The sequence below is a fragment of the Oncorhynchus keta genome, chromosome 14 (genome assembly GCF_023373465.1).
Source record: "Oncorhynchus keta strain PuntledgeMale-10-30-2019 chromosome 14, Oket_V2, whole genome shotgun sequence".
Lineage (NCBI taxonomy): Eukaryota > Metazoa > Chordata > Actinopteri > Salmoniformes > Salmonidae > Oncorhynchus > Oncorhynchus keta.
This window is the reverse complement of record NC_068434.1, coordinates 26,447,672-26,466,054: the sequence shown is the minus strand read 5'-3', so window position 1 is coordinate 26,466,054 and position 18,383 is coordinate 26,447,672. Positions and strand designations below refer to the sequence as shown.

Here is an 18,383-nt window from a genome sequence, read left to right as displayed (position 1 = left end):
ATGCGGTTTTGTCACACAATAAAATGAAGTTTTTAGGGAGCGTGTAATTGGCATGCTGACACCAGGAATGTCCACCAGAGCTGTTGCCAGATAATTTAATGTTCATTTCTCTGACATAAGCTTAGTTTTATAGAATTTGGCAGTACGTCCAACCGGCCTCACAACCGCAGACCACGTGTAACCATGCCAGCCCAGGACCTCTACACCTTGCTTCTTCCCCTGTGGGGATCGTCTAAGACCAGCCATCCGGACAGCTGATGAAACTGGGTTTGCACAACTGAAGAATTTCTGCACAAATTGTCAGGGAGAGTCTCAGGGAAGCTCATCTGTGTGCTCATCGTCCTCACCAGATCTTTGCCTGACTGCAGTTGGGCATCATAACCGACTTCAGTGGGCATATGCTCACCTTAGATGGCCACTGGCACACTGGAGAAGTGTGCTCCTCACAAATTAATACTGGTTTCAACTGTACCGGGCAGATGGCAAAGGATCTGTATTGTGTCGTGTTGACGAGCGGTTTGCTGATGTCAATGATGTGAACAGAGTGCCCTGTGGTGGTGGGGTTATGCTATGGGCAGGCATAAGCTATGGACAACAAACATAGCATTTTATTGATTGCAATTTGAATGCACAGAGATACTGTGCCGAGATCCTGAGGCCCATTGTTGTGCCATTAATCCATTGCCATCACCTCATGTTTCAGCAAGATAATGCACAGCTCCATGTCGCAAGGATCTGTACACAATTCCTGGAAGTTGAAAATGTCCCAGTTCTTCCATGGCCTGCATACTCACCAGACATGTCACCCACTGAGCACATTTGAGATGCTCTGGATCGATGTGTACGACAGCATGTTCCAGTTCCTGCCAATATCCAGCAACTTCGCACAGCCATTGAAGAAGAGTGGGACAATATTCCACAGGCCACAATCAACAGCCTGATCGACTCTACGCAAAGGAAATATGTCGCACTGGCTGCATGAGGCAAATGGTGGTTTTCTGCCCTTTCTTCTTTTTAAGGTATCTGTGACCAACAGATGTATATGTATTCACATTCATGTGAAATTCATAGATTAGGGCCTAATGAAATCATTTCAATTTACTGATTTCCATGTAAGAACTATAACACCGTAAAATCTTTGAAATTGTTGTGTTTATATTTTTGTTCAGTGTACATTATTAAGTACACACATTCCAGTACTGGAATAATATCCAGTAAGTTCTAGAAAAAAGGATGGGGAAGAGAAGACAGGACAGATCTAGCATTCAATCATCCTCTACATTACAATGAAATACAGTATGCTCCCATTTGTGACTCAATATCAGAGGTTGCTGTTCAACACGTTGCCTGTTGATACTGTAGTAAATGGGATGAGAAGCATATACTGTCTGCACAATCACATTTTGTCTGAGGCATAACCAGAACCATGTTTTTGCTATAGCTACAGTAGCTCTATATTGACAGTTGGAATACTATCTACATATATCCAGAGTCAGTGACCAACAGTCTGGAAGACTAATAACCAGCAGCCTTGCCCATCTTTCTGGAATCTGAAACGGCTTGGATGCAACCTATGTCCTTCTCTACAGCATTGACCACGTTGTAGAAGTAATTTTGATCTTCCACTGTGTGCCCAAAATTCTTCAGATCCTCCACCACAGCCTTAGGGAGAGAGGAAGAAAGCGCTAGGAACAGGAGTACAGACACACTGAAGTATGAGAACACTGTATATGGAAACCTGTGAATACTACCTTCTCCGGTGTAAATCTGTGAAAGACCAACAATATTCTTCACAAACATAACTGAATACTTCTTTAATCGTTGAGTGCCCATGATGTGTGGTGTTACCTTGTCAAAGTCAGGTTCAAACTTCAGTGCGTTTTTGGAATCCACAAACACAACGGGGGCAGCGATGGCCTCCTCCAGACTCTTCCCAAACCACAGGTGGTTCATGAGGGTCTGGGAGAGAGACAGACATACGAGACCATGAGGAGAGAGACTGCTAATACTGTGACTGTATGTGGACTTAAAGTGAATGTTACCATGGTGGTGTGTTTAAGGTACAGAGTGTTTTAGAAACCATACAGTAAAATATTGGTCACACAGTAGATTTATAAACATTGGGTGAGTTTTGGTGTTATTCAGGTATTTGTTATTTGATTACACAAAGTATATGTTGATCAAATATTGTTGTTACCATGGTGACTTACCAAGGCCATCCCTGTGGTGATCATGCTGCCACCTGACCCGCCAATCACCAGAGTCTTATACTTGGACTGCAGGACAACAGGGGACATGGAGGAGGGAGGCTGTTCACCTGCAAGCCAAACCATAAAACAAATCATCAAGGAGAGACTACAAAAGCAAATGAAATGTCCAAGAAACTATCAGTTTATTTTACAGCCACCCTTACAAACACTCAGGAAATATTTTTTTGGGGGGGGGTCACATTACCTGCAACAATGTGATCTGCCTTCCCACAGAAATCTGCCAACTCATTATTGAGGATGACACCAGTTTTAGGGGAGAACACTCTGGATCCAAACCTGAGTGAAGGGAAAGATATTTGACAAGTCATTGTGTGTATTGTGAATGTTACAAGTTTATACATAGCTAATGACAATTATACATTGCTGACATAGCCCTAATGATGATTATTGTTACGATTCTACACAGTGTATAACATTAGACTTACATGTGATTGATAGTGCTGGTAACAGAGACGGCAGTTCCATCCTCAGCTATCACAGACACATGTGTGGTGCCCATGGTGTCCAGGTATGGAGCGATGTTGTAGTACTGAGCATCATGGGTCTCATTACTGCTGATCATGGCCCTGAAGTGGTCAGCAAACTGCTGCTCAGTGAACTTCAATGCTCTCTGGACAAAGTAAGTAAATAGACCTTGATCAGGCAGGTTGGAGTTACAGTATACTGTATATTGCATTACAGTAGCAACTCTCTACTTAGCCACTTCCCATTTCACCCTCCTATCTTATCATGCAGAATGCATGGTTTGCTGTTTTGTGTGTGAGTGATTTGAAAAGCAGGTGTTTGACCTGAGGCATGGCTGCAGACTCATGTGACCCCATGGAGTGAGACACCTATGTGTATACAGCCATGTCTCAGGTCTAGCAGGTTTGCAGAGATGAAACATCTTTTGAACAATTTGTGAAAGAAACACAGGAATATCTGATCATGGTAGGGATGGAAAGTAATTTCAAACTGGAGCACAGCTAAGCTGGCATCAGTAATAGCTGATGCTGCACCCTCCATAATTATCCCTTGTGGCTCAACATGACACTGAGAGTACTCTGTTGGGATAAAACAGCACTTAGATCATTAAAGATTTACGAGCACCCAGGTCTTGACCTATACTATGTCATGATTTCCTATACGCCTGGAGTCTTGTGGAACTTACTGGTTCTGAGTTGAAGTGTGGATCACGGATGTACTTCCTCAGTCCGTTAGAAAATTTACATGCTTCGATGTAGCGTTGGTAGGTGAGAGTCTTTTGTTTTCCCATCAGAGAAGCTGAGTTTAGGGTGTATTCTATAGACAAAGACATAAGGAAAATGTAATAAGGAGGTGGGTTTTCTGCCAGTTTTCTGGTCTCAGGATGCTTTCAATCTTAAACGTTTTATAATCAATTTCAGTTAACCCAAATACTGTATCAATAAGCTAACAATTACTTATATGCTCTAAATAAGAGCATGTCAGTGTTATATGGGTCCATCTTAAAATTAAAATTAAAAGATGTTATTCAATTCCAACCTTTCATGATGTTGAGGATGAAGCTGAGGATAGCACCTCCTGATGGGGGTGGGGGGAAGTGCATCTGATACTCTCCTAGAGGAATGGTCCATGCATCTGTCACAGTCACTTTAAACAATTCCAGGTCCTTCATGGATAGTGTTCCACCTAAAATACAGTTACAAGATAGCAAAAACATACATTTAAATATATTGCTGAGTTAAATCAGCACTCCAAATGCCTATACATACCACAGGCACATTATAATTTGGGTGTGATCAATGTGAATGCATTAGAGACTTGCAGCTTCCTTGTAATTAAATATATTTGCTATAAAGCAATGCCACAATAAGGAATAGAGGTGATTATCAATAATGGAATTTGGTGTACCTGCTTCTTTTATGTCGCCGATTAAATCCTCTGCTACTTTTCCAGTGTAAAAAGCATCTGCCCCTTGGTTTGCAATGATCTCCAATGTGTCAGCCAATTTTTCAAACTTCACAGTGTCTCCAACCTTCAGCAGGTTTCCATTCTTATCTAGAAACAACTGACTACAGCTCAAATATTATTTTCTTGCAATGTGGTGACAGAATGATGGCTTGACATTTGCTCTCTTGAAATACTTTTTATGTTATACATCCACACATCTGGGACTCATCATACTGTTTTATTGTCTCACTCTAGGGTGGGCTTTATGAGTTGGATTCCTCCAGTCATTTAGGGTCAATGTGGCTCTTACCATAATGTTAAGTCTTTAAGATCAGGGTGGTTCTTACCGTACTGGTAGGGTCTTATCCGTGTTGATCAGTGGGATAAAGCGGCCCAGGACCTGGGGTACAGGGAAACCCTCTCTGGCTAGCTTGATGGTGGGATGGAAGAGGCTTGCCCATGGGAGTTTCCCAAACAACCTGTGGGCCTTCTCATACCCACGGATCTCTCCAGGGACACCAATCCATTGGCTGCCTGGAACCAGGGGTGGGGGAAATCAGACTTTTTTTCTCTCTTGAAACTGTCTTCGGTCACAGTCACAGTATATTTTATATCCCTGAGATTGCTATCACTTACTGATTATAGCTTGTTTGTCCACTTTCAAAAGTGTAAGTAAATCTGGTGTTGTTTGCCTTTTAACATTAACAACATTTCTGAAAAACAAACTTTGAATGGAGTAAACATTGTTTAAGCCTTTCATGAGTTGATTTTCTTTAGGGATTTTGCTAAAAGCCATTACATTTCGACTGGCATGGTAATACATATACTATTTTGCGGGAAGATTTCTCTTTTTGTGTTTACAAATGAAGATCAACATTTTCAATAAAGTTTATGTTAATTCATAGTAATATATATATATATATATATATAACCTGATTAGTGGTATTAAAAACAAAGCCAACTGACTGGCTGTTCACTGTGTGTGCTCTTGGCTTACAGCACACAGCAACATGCTTCTTAAAGGTCCACAGGACCCTTTTGTCTTGTTCAGTGCATTTATACATCACATTTTATTGAAAAGGGGAGAAATCAAAAGGAAGCAGCAAAACCATCTGCCTCACAGTGAGAGGAGAACCAGAAGCAGGCTGGCATTTGCAGACAGCCTGTCAGAATGGAGGCAGGCTTTATGAATGAAACATGCCAATGGAGGAGGGTACCAGGGGCGTTTCACATGTCTGAACAGGTCTGAACAGGAGTCTGGGGTCTGGATGTGACTGTACTAGCTCTCAATGTCATCATTAAATAAGGACTTTATACCAAAGAATGAAAATCCTTGCTTATAAACCAACATAGTCGGCTTGTCGCTTGACAGACAGCTTTAATCAGCAAGATCAAGCTGCCCCAGGATTACTGGAGTTCAACAGAATTCCCACCTTGATGCCAACAGGAAAGAAAGCTCGAACAACAAGAAAAACAGCTCCCACCGTAAAGAGGAAGGACATGCTTTTTGACTACAAAATCAAGTCAAGAAAGACAACATTCATGTTCACTCATTTTCACTACAAATACCTGTCATCGTTTGGAGGGTGTGTGGGCATCCACTCAGTAGATCAGGGTTAAACTCCTGAGGGACAGTCTCTCTTGAATTGATGATTTTAACCTTGCCTTTGAAATAAACAAATGTACATGACATGAAAGTTTTTATCCCCCCTCTGTGACTTTAACATTTGGATGTCTGTGTGGTATCTCATAGTAGGGGGATGAAGTGTCCTTACCGCTACTGTCCATCACCGTGAATATGGATCCCCCGCCAATGCCCATACTTTGCGGGTTTATGACAGAGGTGCACAGTAATGCAGCAATGGCTCCATCTACTGCTGATCCTCCTCTCTGCAGGATATCTCTGGATGGGGGTTTACATAGCATGTAGTGAGCCTGGCTATTTGTCTGTCTCGATGTGGACTGTGCAATAATACTAAGAACCATTAGGCTATAATTAAATTAATCTGATAGCTTCAAACATCACTGTAGATGTATAGCCTCAGTAAAATCTGCTAAGTACTGGATATATACTGTAGCTATGAATGCAAATGCATGTTCATTTCGTTTCTTAAAGGTCAGACAATACATAGATACACAAAAAGGTAGTTGCATAGCTGGAGTTGTGTCAGCGATTATATAGTTGATAACTGAATTGTTTCAATGAGCCCTTTGTATCATCTGGTAGGCTGTTTGATTCAGTGTCCTCCGTCTCTGTACAACCCTGTGTGGATGAACCAGCGAGAGCTGGTCAAACCTTTAGCTTTTTGCCATTCTCAGTGCAGGAGGTACATAAAGCCCTGAAATCCTTAGAACAGAGAAAGCCTGCATGTCCTGATCTTCTTGATCCCTGCTTTTTAAATCTGGCAGCTGATTTCATAGCTGAACCACTTACATATCTGTTCAATCTAACCCTGGAATGTAATGAAATTCCAAAGATCTGGAAATCAGCATTTGTCCTACCACTTTTAACTCTTTTAAATAATTATAGGCCAATCTCAAAGCTGTCACCCCTGGTGAAAATACTTGAAACCCTTGAGAGTGAACAGCTAAAATAGTTTTGATATACTAACTTTATTTTATCAATGTACCAATCGGGCTTCAGGAAGAAGCATAGCACAATTACAGCAGCCATGAAGGTTTTAAATTATATCACTGAAGCCCTTGACAAAAAAACAGCACTATGTCTCACTTTTTATTGATCTCTCTAAGGCTTTTGATACAGTTGATCATGCTATCCTGAGCCAGAGATTGTCGAGTGTAGGTCTTTCGGAGCATGCAGTTGCATGGTTTGCTAACTATCTGTCTAATAGAACTCAGTGCACTCAATTTAATGGGCTCATGTCTGTTAAATTGTCTGTCTGTAATGATGTGCCCCAGGGCTCTGTACCTGGTCCCCTCTTATTCACTATTTACATAAACAATTTAGACAAAAATGTGGAAAATGCTCAACTTCATTTTTATTCTGATGATACTGTTATTTATTGTTGTGCCTCATCTCTCACAAAAGCTTTCCAGAACTTGCAAACTGCTTTTCAACATACCTTGTGTCAATTGAAGCTTATCCTCAATACTGACAAAACACCATTTGTTTAGTTTTCTAAAGCAAGAAATATATCTCTGATATATATTTAACCTGTCGGGGCAATGAGATTGAGAATAACCTCATATAAATATATTTGAATTTTAATTGATGATGGCCTCTCTTTTAAATTGCATAATCAACAACTTTCAAAAAAATTGAAGCTGAAGTTGGGATTTTATTTTAGGAATAAGGCTTCTTTTGAACCCAGAAGGAGGCTAGTATCAGCTACATTTATGGCTTTACTAGACTATGGGGTTATTTTGTGTTTGAGATCAATTGACACCCTTTACCATGGCACATTAAGATTGATTTCAAACTGCAAAACACTTACGCACCACTGCACTTTGTATACCAGGGTTGGCTGGCCTTCTCTAGCCATTTTGGGTTTGCTACCATTTTATTTGGGCATTTTTATTGTTCAGAAATGTGGTGGGTACTCTCTTCGTTCGCAGGACATTATCCTGATAACTGTTACAAATGTCCAAACTGAATTTGGTAAAAAGGGCTTGTGTGTACTCTGCGCCATCGGCTTGGAACGTCTTACAAAATACTTTTAAACTGGATGAACTTGTCCCGATTGGTGCTTTTAAATCACTGATGAACGATTTTGAGACTGATTCCCTGACCTGGCAATGTTTTTAATTTGCCGTTTTATGATTTTGTTATACTCTTGTGAATTCCATGGTTTTTACTAGATAACATGAAAAGCTACAAGTAATTGTGTAATTTTTTATTTAACCTTTATTTAACCAGGTAGGCTAGTTGAGGACAAGTTCTCATTTACAACTGCGACCTGGCCAAGATAAAGCATAGCAGTGTGAACAGACAACAACACAAGAGTTACACATGGAGTAAACAATGACTTGGTGCTGCCTATCTTGGCCAGGACGCTCTTGAAAAAAAGAGATTTCAAATCTCAATGAGCCCTTCCTGGTTAAATAAAAGGTTCAGTATAACAAAAACTGCCTATTTACATTTCTCAACAATGGGGTACTATCTAATAGGCTACTGACCAGTGCAGATGAAAGGGTAGAAGGAGGCCACATTTTTCATTAAACTGGTAGGCAAGATAGGCAGTAAATCCTAACGTATGAATAACCAAAGTTAGTGATTAGGGTTCAACTTTATCTACTCAAGACGAAATGCGGCTCTGCGCTTGACGAACGCACATACATATCCGGACAGCTCCTTTTCTCGGCTATTTAACAGTGAGTGACATTGCCTGTGTTAGAGTCTGAGGAACTGTTTTGACTTTAAGGATTGTCCATTCCTAACATTTGATTAAGTCTAAATTGTACGCTCTATGCGACTGTGACATTTTTGTTTTTGGAAAACTTGACCATAATACATTTGTCAAATAAATTAATACCAGTTACACCATATCTACAATACTATAATCCACTGTAGCCTACCTAGGGGTAAACGGATAAGCAGTAAGCACTTACCGTCCAATCTTTGAGCATGTTTCCGAGTCTGCGGCTACAGCTGCGCTTCTAAAGACCCCTTCCGTACAAGTTTGCTTGGCGAACGCAGTGCATAAAATAATTATCCCAATCGCGCTCACTAGCGTTAAAGCTATACACGTGTATATTCTTGCTTTAGATCTGGCCATTGCTTGTTTTTTCAGTCCACTCTTATAATTGCGACGGCGTCCAAAACTTTTGTCACCATGTCCTTACTCCGAACGCAGATGGACAGGCAAACTCCTCCTCTTTGACATTGTTCACAGGAGAAGATGTTTAAGATAAAACTCGTAGGTTGTTAACATACCCATGTCAGCAATGCTCTGGTCCAATGTAGGTAGGGTCATAGCATAATGCGTGGGCGGAGCCCATAGGAATTATGGAACTGTGGCTCATGTTATCATACCTGGGGAACTGAGCACCTCCTTGCAATGATGGGCAGTTAGGCTATACAGTAACTGTCTTAAACATAGCCTAACTGGCCAACATTACTCGTAAGTATAGTTCAGACAGTAGGAAAAACAATAACTATGGGTTTATACTGCTAACCACCTTTGCACAGATTACCACCAGCGATTCCACCTAGTATTAGCCCAGAGCCGGCCCTAGCTTTTTGGGGGCTCTAAGTTAAATTTAGTTGGGGGCCCTGTCATGCCAAATAATGTCCCCTGGCCAAATAGTGTCCCCCTGTACTTCACAATGGGATTCGATAAACTATTAGCGTCCGTTGCCATATCAACGCTGTGATAACCTAATGATTAGAATTTTGGAGATCATTATGGCCTAAATGATGGCTATGCAAAAAAGGCTATTTTCCACGAGAATTTCACTGTTTAAAAACCTCTTAAAGGATACAACCCTTTTTTTCAATTTTTGCCTAAAACGACATACCCAAATCTAACTGCCTGTAGCTCAGGATCTGAAGCAAGGATATGCATATTCTTGATACCATTTGAAAGGAAACACTTTGAAGCTTGTGGAAATGTGAAATTAATTTAGGAAAATATAACACAGAACTGGTAAAAGATAATACAAAGAAAAAAACATGCAGTTTTTTTTTTGTACCATCATCTTTGAAATGCTAGAGAAAGGCCATAATGTATTATTCCAGCCCATGCACCGTTTTGATTTTGGCCACTAGATGGCAGCAGTGTATGTGCAAAGTTTTAGACTGATCCAATGAACCATTGCATATCTGTTCAAAATGATGTATAAAGGCTGCCCAAATGTGCCAAATTGATTTATTAATACATTTTCAAGTTCATAATTGTGCACTCTCCTCAAACAATAGCATGGCCTTCTTTCACTGTAATAGCTACTGTAAATTGGACAGTGCAGTTACATTCTTGTTAATCTAAGCTTTCTTGTAAGCTTTCCATGTATTAAACATGGCTATGTTTCGGAAATGGCAAAGAATGTGTAATTTGTTTGACACATTAAAGTTACATACCTTACAGATCACAAAGTCAGCTAATTTCCACTCCATTCATATGCAAATCCATTTGATTCATACACTGGCTTGTCTGGCTGTCATGTTTTTATTTTAACCTGCTTTTCACTTATCTACACTGAAATAATATAATTTCAAGTAGTCTTCTGTTATGATTAAAAAAAACATCTTGCATAGCTCATTAGTACACCCTTGTGGTTGAATATATATGTATCTATTGTAGATCCTAGGAAACAACCATGAATAATGTGGAGCAACTAAATACAATACAATAACTTACAATAATGAACACCTTGTAAAACAGCTGTGAAAACCTACCAGGAAATATTTAAGATTTTAACACAAACTTTGATCGTTTTTGGTACAATTGTCATTCATTTATTTTCACAGATTTTTTGAGCACTCAGATGGCAATCAGACAAAAATACTGAATTCTGGTGTTTGGAATATAGAGGAGGTGGTTGCGAGATTCTGCCTGTCACTTGTTCTCAACAGGCAGCCAGTCTCAGAAGGGGGACTTGAAGAGGGAAACTGCAAAGTCCAGGCACTGCTGCTCTCTTTGTTTTGAGTGTTTGCAGTGCTAGTGTTTTAATTATTCTGTGTATCTCACATATTATGTGCTCAGTATGATAGAGCAGATTATTTTAGCAGATAATGACAACATGTCAAGCTGTAGATGATGCAATGAAAAGTTGGAGGGTGGTTGGTAATGGAGGACATCAGGTAGATCCACGTCTGGGTGTTGGGCAGAACCCCTAGGTCATGGAGAACAGGAGCAGAGTTAAAGGGAAAAGGGTAGGAGACAGAGACTTAAACAAGCAAACACAGGTTACACTTTACTGTGAGAAAATTGTAGCTGGGGATTTTAACAAGACAAATCTGAAAACAAGGCTCCCTAAATTCTATCAGCATATCGATTGTGCAACCATGGCTGGCAAAACCCTAGATCATTGTTATTCTAACTTCAGTGACGCATATAAGGCCCTCCCCCGCCCTCCTTTCGGAAAAGCTGACCACGACTCCATTTTGTTGCTTCCAGCCTATAGACAGAAACTAAAACAGGAAGCTCCCGTGCTCAGGTCTGTTCAACGCTGGTCCGACCAATCGGATTGCACGCTTCAAGATTGCTTCGATCACGTGGACTGGGATATGTTCTGCATTGCGGCGAACAACAACATTGATGAATACGCTGATTCGGTGAGCGGGCTTATTAGCAAGTGCATCGGCGATGTTGTACCCACAGCGTCTATTAAAACATTCCCAAACCAGAAACCGTGGATGGATGGCAGCATTCGCGCAAAACTGAAAGCGCGAACCACTGCTTTTAATCAGGGAAAGGTGACCGGTAACAGGACCGAATACAAACAGTGTAGCTATTCCCTCCATAAGGCAATCAAACAAGCTAAGCATCAGTATAGAGACGAAGTAGAGTCGCAATTCAACAGCTCAGACACGAGAGGTATGTGACAGGGTCTACAGTCAATCACGGACTATAAAAGGAAAACCAGCCCCGTCGAGGACCAGGATGTCTAGCTCCCAGACAGACTAAACAACTTTTTTGCTCGCATTTAGGACAATACAGTGCCACTGACACGGCCTGCTACCAAAACCTGCGGGCTCTCCTTCACTGCAGCCGACATGAGCAAAATATTTAAACGTGTCAAACCTCGCAAGGATGCAGGCCCAGACGGCATCCCCAGCCGCGTCCTCAGAGCACCAGCTGGCTGGTGTGTTTACGGACATATTCAATCCATCCTTATCCCAGTCTGCTGTCCCCACATGTTTCAAGAGGGCCACCATTGGTCCTGTTCCCAAGTAAGTTAAGGTAACTGACTTAAATGTCTACCGCCCCGTAGCACTCACTTCCGTCATCATGAAGTGCTTTGAGAGACTAGTCAAGGACCATATCACCTCCACCCTACCTACCACCCTTGACCCACTCCAATTTGCTTACCACCCCAATAGGTCCACAAACAACGCAATTGCAATCACACTGCACACTGCCCTAACGCATCTGGACACTATGTGAGAATGCTGTTCATCGACTACAGCTCAGCATTTAACACCATAGTACCCTCCAAACTCTTCATCAAGCTTGAGACCCTGGGTCTCGACCTCGCCCTGTGCAACTGGGTGCTGGACTTCCTTACGTGCCGCCCCCAGGTAACAACATCTCCACCCCGCTGATCCTCAACACTGGGGCCCCACAAGGGTGCGTTCTCAGCCCTCTCATGTACTCCCTGTTCACCCACGACTGCGTGGCCATGCACGCATCCAACTCAATCATCAAGTTTTCAGATGACACTACAGTGGTAGGCTTGATTACCAACAATGACGAGACATCCTACAGGGGTGAGGGCCCTCTGAGTGTTGTGTCAGGAAAGTAACCTCACACTCAATTTCAACAAAACAAAGGAGATGATCGTGGACTTCAGGAAACAGCAGAGGGAACACCCCCCTATCCACATCGACGAGACAGTAGTGGAGAGGGTAGTTTGTTCTAAGTTCCTCGGCGTACACATTACGGACAAACTGAAATGGTCCATCCACACAGACAGCGTGGTTAGGAAGGCGCAGCAGTGCCTCATCAACCTCAGGAGGCTGAAGAAATCCGGCTTGTCACCAAAAACACTCAAACCTTTACAGATGCAGAATCGAGAGCATTCTGTCGGGCTTTATCACCGCCTGGTACGGCAACTGCTCTGCCCACAACCGTAAGGCTCTCCAGAGGGTAGTGAGGTCTGCACAACACATCACCGGGGGCAAACTACCTGCCCTCCAGGACACCTACACCATCCGATGTCACAGGAAGACCATAAAGATCATCAAGGACAACAACCACCCGAGCCACTGCCTGTTCACCCCGCTATCATCCAGAAGGCGAGGTCAGTACAGGTGCATCAAAGCAGGGACCGAGACTGAAAAATAGTTTCTATCTCAAGGCCATCAGACTGTTAAACAGCCATCACTAACATTGAGTGGCTGCTGCCAAGATACTGACTCAACTCCTGCCACTTTAATAATGGAAAATTGATGCAATAAATGTATCACTAGCCACTTTAAACAATGCCAATTTATATAATGTTTACATACCCTACATTACTCATCTCATATGTATATACTGTACTCTACACATTCTACTGCATCTTGCCTATGCCGTTCTATACCATCACATATTTTTTTATGTACATATTCTTATTCATTCCTTTACACTTGTGTGTATAAGGTAGTTGTGAAATTGTTAGGTTAGATTACTCGTTGGATATTACTGCATTGTTGGAACTAGAAGCACAAGCATTTCGCTACACTCGCATTAACAACTGCTAACCATGTATATGTGACAAATAAAATGTGATTTGATGTTCTGGATTAGTGCAGTGTTATAAGTGGGAGATATGTACTTTTCAACACTACTTCATGCTGCTTCCCCTCCGACTCAGAGCACAGAGAATCAGACTGATCCGAACTCACTGGTTCTGGTGGACAGGATTCCTCCTGGGGGTCAGATGTTGAAAATGTCCATCATCGCCTTGGAGGTGTCCTCGCAAGTCTCGTCCTTGATAGGTATCATACAAAACGAAATTCATAATATAACAGATATAATAGAATGTGATTGAAAAACAAAAGGTTATTTCACTTGCCCAGCTGTCCACCTCCTTGACAATTCCCTGTCAGAAGAAACGTAGGTTGGTTTTGCCAATCATGCGCTTCACTCTGAAATGGCCAGCATGCATCTCGGTCAGCACATCCTCCATAGTAAAATCACTCTCCTGTGTAGCTTTCCATCCTTCTTCGGTAGGTATATATGATTGCCTAACAAGTTGGAAGAGAAGAGTTGTTGAAATAAGTCTAAGTACATTTGCACTGCTGTCTTTCTCTCTGTCACCCTCTCCCCATCATTCTCTCTGTCTGTCTTCTACTCTCTTCCCACCTCTCTCTCTTTCTCACCTCCCTCCCAGGGAAGACACCTAGTTGGGTGCATTTGGAATTACCATAATTGCTGACACCTATCCTTTTGATTGATCAGGTTTAACTTATAGCTAGCTATAAATATGAGAAATATAACTATAACAGTGGAGACTGCTGAGGGGAGGACGGCTCATAATAATGACTGGAATGGAGTCAATTGAATAGCTAACATTAGATGGAAAATGGTTGTTGAAAATGGTTGTACATAGCTAAATCTGTCCAGTTATCTGCTTAACATTAGCCTAAATTGTGAATTTCTCTGAATGTTGCACCTCTTGTCGAGATCAGTGTATCCCTTTGCAGGTAAGACCCAGATGCAGACAATGTCGAAGTAACAACAGTTTATTAATCAAACAGGGGCAGGCAAAAGGCAGGTCAAGGGCAGATAGAGGTCAGTAATCCAGATAGGTGGGGCAAAGGTACAGGATGACAGGCAGGCTCAAGGCAGGCAGAATGGTCATCACTGGTAAAACTAGGAAACAGAAACAATCGAGAGACATGAGCAGAGGGAAAAACGCTGGTAGGCTTGACGAAACAAAACTACCTGGCAACAGGCAAACAGAGAACACATGTATAAATACACAGGGGATAATGGGGAAAATGGGCAACACCTGGAGGGATGTGGAGACACTCACAAAAACAGGTGAAACAGAACAGGGTGTTACAGTACCCCCCCTGCCTCTAGGTGCGCCCTGGCGTCCTGGCGTCCTACCTGGGCGCATACCTGCTTGACTGCGGTCCCGGCGGTGGAAATCCATGATGAGGTCTGGGTCCAGGATGTCCCTGGCGGGGACCCAGCACCTCTCCTCCCAGTAGACCAGGTACTGGAACTCCCTGCCCCGAGGTCGAACATTCAGGAGACGCCTGACAGTGTACGCCAGTTGGCAGTCGATGAGACAGAGGAGAGGGGTGTGCCAGGAAACAGGAGACAAAGGGCTGTAAGACATGGGTTTAACTCTGTATACATCCTACCTGTCATGTGTCCAAAGGGTACAGGGCAACAGAAGACAAACAGCAGAGGGGTTAATGACTTTGGAGATGGGAAATGAGCCGATAAACCGGGGGGGGGGGGTTTGCAGGATTCCACCTGGAGGGGCAGATCCCAGGTAGACAGCCATACCTTCTGCCCTAGCCGATACCGGGGAGCCGGGTCCGGTGGCGATCTGCTTGTCGTAGATACCTGGAGGTGGTCTTGAGGGCCGACCAGGCTCTCCTCCAGGTACGACGACAGCGGTGGACAAACATTTGGGAAGAAGGTATGCAGACCTCTTATTCCTACTCAGGAAAGAGTGGGGGATGATACTCCAGGGAACACTCAAAACGTGATAGGCCCGTGGCAGAACAGGGAAGGGTTGTAGGCGTATTTGACCCACGCAAGATGCTGGCTCCAGGTGGTGGGGTTGACAGAGACCAGGCATTGCAGAGTAGTCTCTAGGTCCTGTTTGGCTTGCTCTGACTGGCCGTTGGACTGGGGGTGGAACCCGGAGAACAGGCTGGCTGACAAACCAATGAGGGTGCAGAACGCCTTCCAGACCATGTCTACTGGTAGATCATGTATCTGGAAGACGTGCTGCACCATGAGCTGGGCTGTGTCTTTGGCAGAGGGTAATTTGGGGAGAGGAATGAAGTGGTCGGTTTTGGAATACCGATCCACCATGGTCAGGATGGCGGTGTTTCCATCAGACGGGTGAAGACCAATGACAAAGTTCAGGGAGATGTGAGACCAGGGGTGGTGAGGGACAGACAGAGGTTGGAGGAGACCAACCGGAGCTTTCCGAGTAGTCTTGTTCTGTGCACAAACTGTGTAAGCGGCGATGAATGCTGACACGTCAAGGACCAAGGTAGGCCACCAAAAGTTTTGTCGCACAAAAGCCAGGGTCTGACGGGAGCCCGGGTAGCAGGCAAGCCTGGAGGAGTGGGCCCACTCCAGGACTGAGGAGCGGATGGCGTCAGGAATGAACATCTGGTTATCAGGACCCCCCCCCCCGGGTTCGGCTGGGAACACTGCGCCTCACTGACCTGCTTCCCTATTCAAAATCAAATCAAATTTTATTTGTCACATACACATGGTTAGCAGATGTTAATGCGAGTGTAGCGAAATGCTTGTGCTTCTAGTTCCGACAATGCAGTAATAACCAACAAGTAATCTAGCTAACAATTCCAAAACTACTACCTTATAGACACAAGTGTGGGGGGGGTAAAGAATATGTACATAAAGATATATGAATGAGTGATGGTACAGAGCGGCATAGGCAAGATACAGTAGATGGTATTGAGTGCAGTATATACATATGAGATGAGTATGTAAACAAAGTGGCATAGTTAAAGTGGCTAGTGATACATGTATTACATAAAGATGCAGTAGATGATATAGAGTACAGTATATACATATACATATGGAGTACAGTGGCATAGTTAAGACACTGACTCAACTCCAGCCACTTTAATAATGGGAATTGATGGGAAATGATGTAAATATATCACTAGCCACTTTAAACAATGCTACCTTATATAATGTTACTTACCCTACATTATTCATCTCATATGCATACGTATATACTGTACTCTATATCATCGACTGCATCCTTATGTAATACATGTATCACTAGCCACTTTAACTATGCCACTTTGTTTACATACTCATCTCATATGTATATTCTGTACTCGATACCATCTACTGTATCTTGCCTATGCTGCTCTGTACCATCACTCATTCATATATCCTTATGTACATATTCTTTATCCCCTTACACTGTGTATAAGACAGTAGTTTTGGAATTGTTAGTTAGATTACTTTTTGGTTATTACTGCATTGTCGGAACTAGAAGCACAAGCATTTCGCTACACTCGCATTAACATCTGCTAACCATGTGTATGTGACAAATAAAATTGGATTTGATTTGCTTCTGTGGTGGTGGGGCAAACCAGCAGAAAATAGGTGCGCTGCACCGTGATTGGCTCAGTGTTCTTTCACTCACGGGGACACTATGTCACCGCCAAGTCTAAGGGTAGACATCGAAACATTCAAGCCCTTTCGGTCCGGCCATAGTGAAATTAGAAGTGCCCTTCCAAGAAGGCTCAAAGTCATTGCCCACAGATAAAATTTGGTCAAATTATGTTATCAAATCAAATCAAATCAAATGTATTTATATAGCCCTTCGTACATCAGCTGATATCTCAAAGTGCTGTACAGAAACCCAGCCTAAACCCCCAAACAGCAAGCAATGCAGGTGTAGAAGCACGGTGGCTAGGAAAAACTCCCTAGAAAGGCCAAAACCTAGGAAAAAACCTAGAGAGGAACCAGGCTATGTGGGGTGGCCAGTCCTCTTCTGGCTGTGCCGGGTGGAGATTATAACAGAACATGGCCAAGATGTTCAAATGTTCATAAATGACCAGCATGGTCGAATAATAATAAGGCAGAACAGTTGAAATTGGAGCAGCAGCACGGCCAGGTGGACTGGGGACAGCAAGGAGTCATCATGTCAGGTAGTCCTGCTGCATGGTCCTAGGGCTCAGGTCCTCCGAGAGAGAGAAAGAAAGAGAGAATTAGAGAACGCACACTTAGATTCACACAGGACACCGAATAGGACAGGAGAAGTACTCCAGATATAACAAACTGATCCTAGCCCCCCGACACGTAAACTACTGCAGCATAAATACTGGAGGCTGAGACAGGAGGGGTCAGGAGACACTGTGGCCCCATCCGAGGACACCCCAGGACAGGGCCAAACAGGAAGTATATAACCCCATATCTTCAACCCCCAACCACTGATTTGATTTGATTTGATTTAGATAAAAAAGTATCTGTGCTCATCGGCCATTAGACATAAAAATTACACAACATGTAGGAAATCGCAAATTCAACAATGAGTGGTTTGTAAAGAATTGGTGACCGTGGCTAACTGCAAGCATTGCAACTGGGAAGTTGAAAATAAATTAGCTCAGACTGGGAAAATACATTTTGAACGGTCATCCATCTCGGAATTGTGAATACATCCTCTTTCTATTTCTTTGGTGACAAAATTTGCAAACGAAGGACTGCCGCGCCACCTTTATTTTATGCTGCTGCATAAATTATGTAATATGCCAGGCATGTATACTGTAGCTAATAAAGTAATGCTAAGTGTATGTTGTGTAATAAGCTGTTAGTAGCCCATTTGCCTCACTCTAATAATTTAGTCTACTTTCACCTCTTA

General features: G+C 42.7%; 1 protein-coding gene across 1 annotated transcript; it reads right to left on the bottom strand.

Moving 5' to 3' along the window:
* Positions 1-1,135: 1,135 nt before the first annotated feature.
* On the bottom strand, positions 1,136-9,106 carry ggt5a (gamma-glutamyltransferase 5a). Its single transcript, XM_035785409.1, has 12 exons — positions 8,751-9,106; positions 5,957-6,084; positions 5,751-5,846; positions 4,529-4,715; positions 4,143-4,303; positions 3,774-3,920; positions 3,421-3,551; positions 2,696-2,880; positions 2,455-2,546; positions 2,211-2,317; positions 1,849-1,959; positions 1,136-1,662 (listed from the first exon to the last, which is right to left on the bottom strand). The coding sequence occupies exons 1-12, from the start codon at positions 8,915-8,917 to the stop codon at positions 1,516-1,518; spliced, it is 1,659 nt and encodes a 552-aa protein (XP_035641302.1). The 5' UTR covers positions 8,918-9,106; the 3' UTR covers positions 1,136-1,515.
* Positions 9,107-18,383: the final 9,277 nt, after the last annotated feature.